The 11,006-nt window shown below is 42.4% G+C and overlaps 1 protein-coding gene and 1 long non-coding RNA gene across 2 annotated transcripts in view; both read right to left on the bottom strand.

The window, feature by feature from the left end:
- Positions 1 to 1,403: 1,403 nt before the first annotated feature.
- Positions 1,404 to 11,006, bottom strand: part of NDUFS1 (NADH:ubiquinone oxidoreductase core subunit S1) — a 30,380-nt gene continuing 20,777 nt past the window's right edge. The window contains exons 13-19 of the mRNA XM_032779238.2: positions 9,078 to 9,207; positions 6,662 to 6,822; positions 4,381 to 4,535; positions 3,466 to 3,641; positions 2,540 to 2,674; positions 2,289 to 2,361; positions 1,404 to 1,815 (exon numbers count right to left, since the gene is read on the bottom strand). Coding sequence (XP_032635129.1) covers positions 1,724 to 1,815; positions 2,289 to 2,361; positions 2,540 to 2,674; positions 3,466 to 3,641; positions 4,381 to 4,535; positions 6,662 to 6,822; positions 9,078 to 9,207 — 922 coding nt within the window. The 3' untranslated portion in view covers positions 1,404 to 1,723. The remainder of the gene's footprint in view (positions 1,816 to 2,288; positions 2,362 to 2,539; positions 2,675 to 3,465; positions 3,642 to 4,380; positions 4,536 to 6,661; positions 6,823 to 9,077; positions 9,208 to 11,006) is intronic.
- On the bottom strand, positions 4,679 to 6,649 carry LOC116824148 (uncharacterized). The gene is made up of 2 exons (XR_004373570.1): positions 6,248 to 6,649; positions 4,679 to 4,971 (listed from the first exon to the last, which is right to left on the bottom strand). It is a non-coding gene; the product is annotated as an uncharacterized LOC116824148 (long non-coding RNA).

Below are 11,006 nucleotides of genomic sequence, written 5' to 3'. Positions count from 1 at the left end.
TACCTACCTAACATGGTTCTACCTTTGGCTCAAAGAATATAAAGCTATGCCTATAAGGATGTGTTTACATGAGGATAAAAGCCCCATGGTATGGCTGCAGCTGGCCCAGGTCAGCTGACTCAGGATCTCAGCGCTCAAGCTGCTGGGCTAAAAATTGCAATGTAGACATTCAGACTCAGGGTCAAGCCTGAGCTGTGGGACTCTGGAAGGGTAGAGGGTCTCACAGCTCAGGCTCCAGCCTGAGTCTGAATGTCTACCCAGCAATGTTTAGGGGGTTTTATCCCACTGTAGCCATACTCTTTGAAACCAATTCAGTCTGCACACAGCAAACTGCAGGATAGGCTACTGAACTTTTTGCCCAAACTGCTGCAAATGCCTTTCAGAGTTTCAAGAAGTTTGCCTGTAACAATATTTTGTCAGCCAAGGTACTGGTGGTACTCAGTCCAAGACTGAATTTGAAGTATGCAGAAAATCACTAACTGCAATCTTTTTTTTTTTTTTTAAGTGATTTCAAAATAAAAGTTAGCATGCTATTGATTTTTGACACATTTAATGAACATTTATGCGGAAGTCGAGGCTGGATATTAGAAAAAACTTTCTGACTAGGAGAGTGGTGAAGTATTGGAATGGGTTACCTAGGGAGGTGATAGAATCTCCATCTTTAGAGCTATTTAAAGTCCGGCTAGACCGCACCCTGGCTGGGATTATTTAGGGAAAATGGTCCTGCCTTTAGCAGGGGGTTGGACTAGATGACCTCGTGAGGTCCCTTCCAACCTTTTGATTCTATGATTCTATGATTTTCAGATAGTGCAAACTCTCCTTTCTTTACCTTGGAAACTGGCAGTTTTGGGGGCTTCTTTTAAGTTGATGTGACTTAACACTTGAAGTCACTCTGAAGCTACATCTTTTATTGCTTCTATAACAGAATGGAATAATGCAGGGAGAAAAGAGATCAAGTCCAGATTTAAAAGTACTCTAGTAATGAGCCTCTTGTCTAACTACTGCATGGTAAATGATTTAGGTTTTGTTTTGAGGGCTTGTTTTTTGTTTTGGTAATTTTCCACTTTTTCTAAATAGAGAGCAATTTACTTAAGAAAGGCATCACTGATAAAAATCTGTATGGCATGCAGTCTATTTCTTGCAAGTAAAGTATTTTCCTATCTTGACCAAATGAAAGAATACAAGCATCAGCATACCTATTAGTTCTTGGCACTGAGAGTTGTAAATGGGTGTATTTGAATGAAGAGACAGGAGATGTGTCACTCAGGGTGGTAGTACATGGGTTCTACCTTCTGTACATAATGGCAGAATCTTTGCAACTCAATCAAATTGAGATTTCCAGGTGCACTGGAAGTGAAAGATTAGTTTCCAGAATTTTTGTCACATTAAAAACTTGTTTAAGATTTCTGTTTAAATCTTTATTTTTTATGTAAGAGAATCACAAGCCATACAAACCATTTACATAGGAAATAAACTGATTTTAATAATTACCATGTTTGTACACAATTAATCACTGTACGCATATTTTTTTAGGTCCAGTAAATTGAGTGTTGTGTTTAATTTCCAAGCACACTGATAGCCCAAGATTAGGCGATCTGAACTGTTTTCATGAAGATGTGAACATAATGTGTACCACCACCAAATAATTGTTTTTTGAAAGTTTGTCATACCAATATATTACGAGAATATCTGATGGATTTTGGTAGCTGTGTGATTACATTCTTCAGCAGATGGATGGCTCTTCTACTGCCTGAGCACCTTCAATGACTGCTTTCACACACTTGGCCATTGTCTGGGATGCTCTACTGATTGGATCTGCAAAGATATTTATTTTGGTGTTGAGTGTTCATTTCAGAACACAACCAACCAATAGACCCACAGAGAAACCTAAAGTCATAAAACCCCATGGTTTACTAAGTCTTCATCTGGGGAATATAAAAAACCCACACACACTTAGTTGAAGATATGGGACCAAATTCTACAGACCTTACTCGTACAAGTTTCCATTGATTTCACTGGGAATTTTGGCTGAATAAGGATTACAGGTCTGTGGTATTCAGCCCTCTGATCTTAGATGTTTCAGGAAAGAACAGTAGATACAAAGTTTTCCAGACAAAAGCATGGTGTCCCTTTAAGGGAGTCTTAATATTCTGGAAGCACCTTTAGAATTAATTAATTATGCATCTGTGTGTTACAGTGTAGCTCTAATGAAACAACACAATAAAGCTAAAGGAGTGAGATGAGTTAATAAAATTCTACTTTCATCCAGTAAGGCTGTGACCACATACCTGTCATATAGAAATCTCTAATTGTGAGCTGAGGTGGAACAAGAGGGTCAGCAAGCAACTGCTGATTCGCCAACTGCAATGGAAAAGACAGAAGGTATATTAGGAGATTAAGTAGTCACCTGTGAGGCAGGACTGTGTTACCACAGTACTTGTTTGACTACGCTCTCCTGCTGTACAGTGCAGTGTGTGTTTAGTAGGACATAAGAAAGCCTCTCACACAGATTGATGCTCATAGTTTAAACATTCAATACCTTGGAGAGCTCATTCGCCTGGCTGAAGTAGTTAGCTTGCTCTACATCATCATATCGGACCAGGTTAGGAGAAACTTCTTCCAATCTGTTCCTTACTTGATTGAGGTTATCGTAAGGGAGGGCCACACCAGTTAGCTTTAATAAAAAAGACACAAGACTCCATCAAAATTTAGTCCTCTGGCCAATACATATTAAGTATTTAAACATTAACTCAAACATCTACAAGGAAGCAGGAAGAAAAGCTACACTAATTTGAGGAGTGAATGACTTAAGTGGTGGTGCTATGCTTAATTTGCAACATATTATGTTGATCTCTTGATGCCAGTAATTAAGGTCTCTGAATATTAAGAGTTAGAGTCTGTTTGTTACCCAAGGAAGACAGGAAGCACAAGGACAGAAGCATGGCTTCTCCTCTCCCATGGAAACAGTAGCGTCAGATCTTTCTACAGCATTCAGGACAGCACTATGAGACTGTGGTTGATAAACTATCTCCTAGAACCAGTTAGGATGTGTTCAGCCCTACCAGAAATTTATCAGCACACATACTCTCAGGGGACCTACACAGTTCCTTTTCTGGGAAGCAGTAAAGCATGCCCCCAGTCTGTCTTCCAGGTTGCTCTAGGGAATCCTGGCTTGGCTAACAGAATTTGCTGCAGTTAAGAATCATCCATCGTACATTCTCATAGCATATCTAGAAGCTACAATAATGTCAAAATCTCTAAGCGGAAAACACAATCCCATTTACCCCACAGATATCATTAAAGGCAGTCTTGCTTCATATTAATTCAGTCCCACGCATACTTCCATGAGACTTTATACCCACAATCCTGAACACAAATCTGCATTCTAAAAAGATTCTGTAAACAGTTTCCAAGCTCCATGTAGATTCTTACTAGAGGTTTCAATTTCTAATACAGTTTCAGCACCTCAGAGATGGCTCTAATAATTCTCCAGTCCTCTCTTGCCATGCCAGGAGGTGTTACTGCTACTTTTGTCTGCTGGGCCCTGCCCTCAGTGTTCACATACGTTGCAGATTTCTCTGTGTAAGCTGCTCCTGGGAGAATAATATCAGCCATGGAAGCACCCACATCACCATGATGTCCTGAGGAAAAAAAATGAGAAGAGGAAAGTCAAGTTCTGATAGGAAGCTACACAGGAATAACTATAAGGCATCAGTAAGCATAAATTCAAGAGGAATTATGTATGAACACATTAGAACTACCGTATTCCTCTTGAAAAGGAATTTTTCTTCTGAACTTGTGCTTGAGTAAATTTAGTGTTCTGGAAAGACTGACAGCCTTAGAGATTAAAGTCCTAGTTGTCTATAATATAAGCAGCCTAGTTGGACCACAACCAGTGTCAAAAATGGAGATTGAACTATCATATCCATTAGATTCTTGGCCTTAGCTGAGACTGCTGTAGGAAAACATGGGTTTCTAGAGATCACTGGTAATTACTGCTTTTGTGACACGGACTGGAATGAGAACAGCCTTCCACTAGTAGATTTGATACCATGATCAAGAGGGTAAACCAATTTGTATTTTTTTGTCAATAACCCCAGGTATCCAGTCCACCGGAAGGTTTGTTTTCCTAAAATATGAAATAGTCACTACTCCCTGCAGCAGCTAAGTTCAAACATTTTTTCCATTTCCCCAACAGGGGTAAGAAGGAGGAATGTCAGTGCCGTGTGAGCACATTAAGTTTAAAAATATTTTGCACTAAAGCTGATGATAAAAATTAAACTTGGGAGGGAAGAATTTGTCAAAAAGTAATATTCATAATTATGTCCTACTGTTTAGATTGTTTGAGGCAGTATTTCTTGAATTATTTGTTCTAGTTACCCTGATAGATGATAATGCAATCATTTGGCAAATCTTGACGTGTTATGCAACCTGCATCTGCCCCCAAAAGATATAGTACTTTGGGAGGGTTCTTCCGGATTGCATCCACTCCTGGTTTGAAACCCAGATCCAAAGCAGCTACTTGGCTTGCAACCCTGCAAGGATAGACAGACTTATTACAGATAATAAAGTGTCAGGTTCTCTCCCCCACCCCCCGCATTTCCTTTTCAACTCTGAAATATTTAAAAAGGGGCATACATCTCAATTTGACATTTAACTGGTTTTTTTTAAAGGACTAAAAATAATGCTGATCTGAAATTTGATTAAACATTTATTGGAAAATAATTTGCGTGTTTTAACTAATCAGTAAGTCAGTTTTGATGACTTTTGTTAGGAAAGTCTCTCACGTCTAGGTCATAACCAGAGAGATACACCCCACTGGTTAGAGCACTCACCTGGGATGTAGGAGACATAGGTTCAAGTCTCTCTCCTGGATCAGGCAGCGCAGGAACTTAAACCTGGGTCTCCCACACATCCCAGGCGAGTATCCTGACCACTGGGCTTTTAGCTATTCTGGAGTGTGGCTCAAAACTGTGTACAAAAAATATAGCAAAAGATTGGTCTTGTCCCGCTGTGGGACAAAAAAAAAAAAAAGGGTCAAAACCAACATTTCACAACTGAATTCTCGTTTTCTAGCCAGCCCTAGTTAAAGAGGTTCTGCAGTACACCTGCAAAATGTCATGTTCTCCATATACAGTGTTGTCAAATATATTAAATTGGAGAAAGGAAAAAAAAAAGTCTACTTATACACTTATAGTAATATTAGGTGTTACCTGTAATAATAGGCAAACATTTCACAAAGAAAAACACTCTTTTTTAAGTTAAGTTGACTCTGTCCCATTAATGCAGCCTTGCATTAATCTATCACCCATGAGGAGGAGGAGATTAGGTTTGCTTTTTTTGTTAACAGGGTAACGGTGGGGAAAATAGATTTAAGCTTGGATCAGTAATTTTTTTGGACAGTTTTGGAGGTTGTGTTAACATTGCTACCCCTTTTGGAAAAATGCACAGCTTGTCCTCCATCCAGTGATCCCTATATGGAATTTCCAAATACTCTGGGTTTAAAAAACAAGGAAACTGACCTTTAGACCCTTGAGCCCTTTTGAGTGCCCTCCACCCCATTACAAATAATAAATAATAATAAACTTACGTAACTATTATTATTATCTGCTACAATTACAAATCCAACTTCTGTTGGGGCACCTAAACTTTCTTATGATTGAACTTTCTTATGATTTCTACAGTACGTGTATGGAAGTCTTAATACAGAAGAGAGTACCCAAAGATACCTCATACTACATGAGTTTTTAAATGCAGTGTTTGGTAAGACTGACTTATTTTTGTTTCATCAAATATTTTAATGTGAATTTTCTCTCTTCGATAGCAGTGTTTTATATTGAATTTATATTCAGCAGACCAAATTCTTGCCTCATTATACCGGTGTAAGTCTATTGACTTCAATGGAGTTACTCTCCCAAGATTTACACTCGTGTAAAGAATAACTTCACTCAAGATAATCTCCTTTATAGACATTCACACGCAGGTGTTTCAGATTTAAAGTATCTCAGTTACAGTCTTAAGCAGAGAAAGGAAGAGATGGAACTAGGGTTCTTGTCATCCTAAGCGGCAGTTTGTTCCTGATAGCAAAACCAAGCTCATTAGCAGGAATCATCTTGATAAGTAGTTTAAAAGACTATCTGGATAAATTCCAGATCTTTTAATAGTGCAAAAGAATACATCTGGTTAACAGGGGACATTAATCTAGTTAGACCACTTGATTAAAAAAAAAAAGAGACAAAAATCTTACCTGGAGAACTATACAATGCAGGAGAAGTATTAATTAACGGTCTTCTTAAGCACTATTGATATTCTGCCTTTCCTCTATGTAAAGAGTACTTGCTTACCAAGTAGCACTAGTTGTCTGTATGTTCTCCTAAGCACAACAGGGTGTTACATAGTTAACCCCTCTCATATTCTAAACCCAAAATTTGCCTCTGTGCTAACAGTCCCAGTGGCTAGCTTGCTAAATCATGAAACAGAGGTTATGGAAGCTTTTCTGCTAGGTTATATTGTGTCTCTTAGTTTTAAGTGCTGCTTTATTCCACATGTGAGCCTTGGCAGGCTAGAACCCATGTGTTTGTACTGAGAAGTCTTCACACTTGGCATAAAGAGTTTAATATATACCACAGGTTACATAAAGCAGAAAGGCTGTAGAGCGAACCTATGAAGGATGTTCATAACTTTCCAGTCACTACCAACTCCACTTTTTGTCCTAGCATTTTGTGCAATGGTAGAAACTGCAGCATGGATAGCTGCTCCATCACTGCGCTGAAGTGCTGTGCTGCCTACCACCACCATTGGTTTTTTGGCCTGGTTAAGGACCTGAGGGGGGGAAAAACAAACAAAAAAAAAACACAAATTTTGAAAAAGAATGACGTCTCATTCTAAGGCAATGACATTGAATTTTGGTACAGAACAGGATTTCCAAGAAATGATTTATGAATTGTGTTACAGTAGTATGGAACACTAAAGAAAACTAATCCAGTGTTTTTAAACACTATCCTTTCAAGGAAGCAGAGCTGCAGCTTTGAAATGATCAATCTATTTTATCTCTAGCAAAAACCTACAGATGTTGCTATAGCAAAACCTTTTGTTATCTCAGCCAAAGCAATGTTGTCCTGGGCCTTTTCCAGCTAGAAATTGTTTAACTGGAAACGGCAGTGGCTAGAAGGGACAACTCAGCTCACCCAGAAGAGGATATGTGCCAGAGATTTACAATCATGAACATTTCAGTTTCACACACTGGAAAGAATTTTCAAACATCAACTTTATGGTGAGCATATTAAACAATTTATAGAGAATCCCTGCTTGTTAATCATTACTACATCCGTGACTGTTATGAAACCGCTCTCCAAAACAGCTTCTAAATCAAGGGTTGGCAACCTATGGCTCATGTGCTAAAGACAGCATGCGAGCCAATTTTTAATGGCACGCTGGAGCCTGCTGGGACTCCAGCATGCCATTAAAAATCCTGCCCAGCCCGGCCCACTCTCCTTTGCCCTCTGCTCCCCCCGCAGGGGCAGGGAGCAGAAGCACAGCCGTTCACACGGGGTGGGAAAGTGGCCCCACTCTCCGGGCACAGCAAGCCGCAGGGTCTGCGCTCTTGGGCTGAAGCGCCGGGTCGAGCACAGCAAGCTGCCGACCCCTCCCCCACCTTCTCCCCTCCCCTGGAGTCCTGCTGCTGCGCGCAGCGCTCTGGGAATTGGGGCTGCGCGCTCCAGCAGGGCAGCATTTGGCTCCGCAGGGAGGCAGACACGCTCCCTGCTCAACTGGAGCCATGCTGCTGCCGCGTGCAGCACTCTGAGGGCCGGGGCTGTGCTCCCCCCGTGGAGCCTCAAGGTAAAGGGCCCAGGGCTGGAGGTGCTGGATAAGGGGTGGGGGCAGTCAGGGGACATGGTGGGTTGGATGGGGGGGGAGCAGGGATTCCGGGGGGGGGTTGGATGGGGCATGGGAGTCCTGAGTTTGAGGGTGCAGCGGGTGGATAGGGGACAGGGCAGTCAGGGGACCAGGAGCAAGGAGGGTCCCGGGGGTGGTTGTATGAGGTGGGAGTTCTGGGGGTCCTGTCAGGAGGCAGGGGGTGTGGAGAGGGGTTGGGGGAGGCAGGGAGGGAGTGGGGGGGTTGAGCATGGTCGATCTGGGGTCCTGTCAGGGGCGGGACGTTGGATGGTCCTGGAGTCGCCCTGGGGGTCTATTTGGGGATGGGGTGTGGATAAGTCCCGGGCAGTCATGGACAGGTAGGGGGAAGGGTCCAGTCTGGGGACAAGGAACAGGGAGGCTTAGATAAAAGGTGAGGTACTGGGGGGCAGGGGTCCCAGGAAGGGGTAGTCAGGGGACAAGGAGCAGCAGGGTTGGGAGTTCTTAGGGGGCAGTCACCCAACTCTCTTCCCTGAGCCCTGACCCCCGCCCCCCCACACCCCATGCCTTCTGCCCTGAGCCCCGCACACACCCCAGGCCCCTGCCCTGAGCCCTGTACCTCCCTCATACACACCCAGCCCTCTGCTCGACTCCTTCATCCCCCCCTTCCCCCACTACCCTAGCCCTGACTCTAGCACCCCCACCCATACCTAGCCCCCCCCTCTGCCCTGACACCTCCAGCCCCCAGCCCTGACTCCAGCCTGCCCCCAGCTCTCTGGGTCCTGGCTGCCGGCCCCGCACAGTCCGCTACTGGTCTGGGGTTCTGGCTGACGGACCCTTGCCAGCCGGGGTCCTGGCCACAGGCCTCACTCAGCCCGCTGCCAGCCTAGGTGAACAGAACCCCAGACCAGCAGTGGGCTGAGCGGGCCAGCAGAGTAAGATCAACATTTTAAATGAAGCTTCTTAAACATTTTGAAAACCTTGTTTATTTTACAATACAAACACTAGTTTAGTTATATAATATATAGACTTATAGAGAGAGACCTTCTAAAAAAAACATTAAAATGTATTACCAGCACGCGAAACCTTAAATTAGAGTGAATAAATGAAGACTCGGCACACTGCTTCTGAAAGGTTGCCAACCCGTTTTAAACGCTGCACCTGTGAAAGATAAAATTATATTCTGACATATCTGAATAAGAACATTATTAATAAGCATATACCTTGATGAAGGAGTGTTTTCCTGAAGCAATGTCCCGAAGTATCTGTGGCGAATCTCCCAGATGATCATATGTGTAAGTCAGATCCACTGCACTACCCACAAGGGCCACCTGCAGATCATTGTGAAGCCAGCTGGAAATATAGCAAGAACAAAAATACAGTTATCTGAATTCCATTTATACAAAAATATATCCAAATCCATAGTGTCTCCTCTCTGTAGCCCTGTTCATCACCTTGTTAATAACTTCATTTAACCTCTTAGTGCTAATCAATGACTGTGTCTGCATAGCAGTTCCAAACCACTACCTACAATTACTGAGGCCTGGTTTACACTAGGAGGGTAGGTCAGTATAACTATGTTGTTCAGGGGTGTGAAAATCCACACCCCTGAGCAACACAGTTAAACCAACCTAACCCCAATGTAGACAATGCTAAATTGACAGAAAATTCTCCTGTCAACCTAGCTACCGTATCTCAGAAAGCTGGATTACCTATGCTAATGGGAGAACCCCTCTGGTCGACATAGGAAGCATCTTCGCTGAAACAGTGCAGCTGTGCTGCTGCAGCATTTTAAGTGTAGACGAACCCCGAAGGCTTGTCTACACAATTAGTTCACAGCAAACTGCACTGAAAGTCTACCCCACACTAGCCTGTCATGGACTAACTGACCACGTGGATCCTGTAATGCACTTTGATCTCAGAAGCAGATGAAAGCACAAAAAAAAAAAAAACTGTTAATGCGCATCAGAACGGTCCACACGGATAGCTAGTCTGCAGTAGGCTAGTCCTGGGTAGGATCGCATGCCAGCTAACTAATTGTTCATATAGCCCAGCCCCAAGACCTAATTCTGTTTCAGCAGAAATAGCAGCTTGGCAGGACTAGATCAGTGAAAATGCAATTCAAAATAGCACTTCTGTTTAACCTGAATGCCTGGTTATTCAAAAGTTTCAGACATCCCCAGGCCAATGGGATTGGGCTGTACTGTTAAGATACAGGAAAGCTTGTTAGCCAAATCCAGGAAAGCGATGATTGTAATGACAAAGCATGCTGATGGAATTCTACAGAAGTTCTGTTTTTAATTCTCACCTTTTCCTGCATAAGTACAATTTAGTGCATTTTTGTGACTACCATGTAGATAAGCTTTTTACTAGAATTGTTTCACTTCTGTAAAAATACATATTCTGGGTTCAGCACTCTTACTGCCTTTGGTGGACCAGCTGCACACATGTACATGCAGCATTAGGCCCTATGATTTTTCTTTGGTACCGTGATATGCTGTAGTCTCAGAATGCTACTAAACATTCTCCTGCTTGACCTACTGCTCAGCTTTTAACTGCACAGAGAGTGAAGAGGATATGCAGTAGGGAACAAGTTCCTGGAAAACTAAAGTAACCTATACCTTTCTGTGAGGCAGCACTCACCCTCGCACTTTTTAGGGATTACCTGCTTTGGGGGGGGAGTGCAGAGGGTAAGGGTCGTAGTTCTCAGGGTTGGTTGGTGAACGTACAGGTGTTGGGGGCAGCAGGTGGTGAGGAATTCAGACTAGAAAGAAGATACAATCCTCTAGAGATTTCTTTAGTTTCTTGCAGCCTCTCATTACACTAAAATTATAAAAAGGCATACAAAAATTCCACCAAATGCAGTTATAGAGATTTCCCCTTTTCTATCAAAATTTTATAAATCATCAATTATATAAAATTAAAAAAAAAAAAAAAAAAAAAAAATGTAGATCAGTGAAGTGCACTGGGTCATCCCAAAACAGTGAGGAGGATTAGCATAGCAACAAAACCTACCAGGAAACCAAGGTTTACAAAAATTTAATTGTCCATATTTCATAAATTTGCAAAAATGGGTATGTTTGCCTCTCTCTAAAGAACTTAAGGTGTTCCCCCCAACACACACCTAGTCAAAGGCAACTGATAAAACAGTT

Source organism: Chelonoidis abingdonii, chromosome 10 (assembly GCF_003597395.2).
Source record: "Chelonoidis abingdonii isolate Lonesome George chromosome 10, CheloAbing_2.0, whole genome shotgun sequence".
Classification (NCBI taxonomy): Eukaryota; Metazoa; Chordata; order Testudines; family Testudinidae; genus Chelonoidis; species Chelonoidis abingdonii.
The sequence above is the reverse complement of the archived record's forward strand: the minus strand, read 5'-3'. Positions and strand labels throughout refer to the sequence as shown.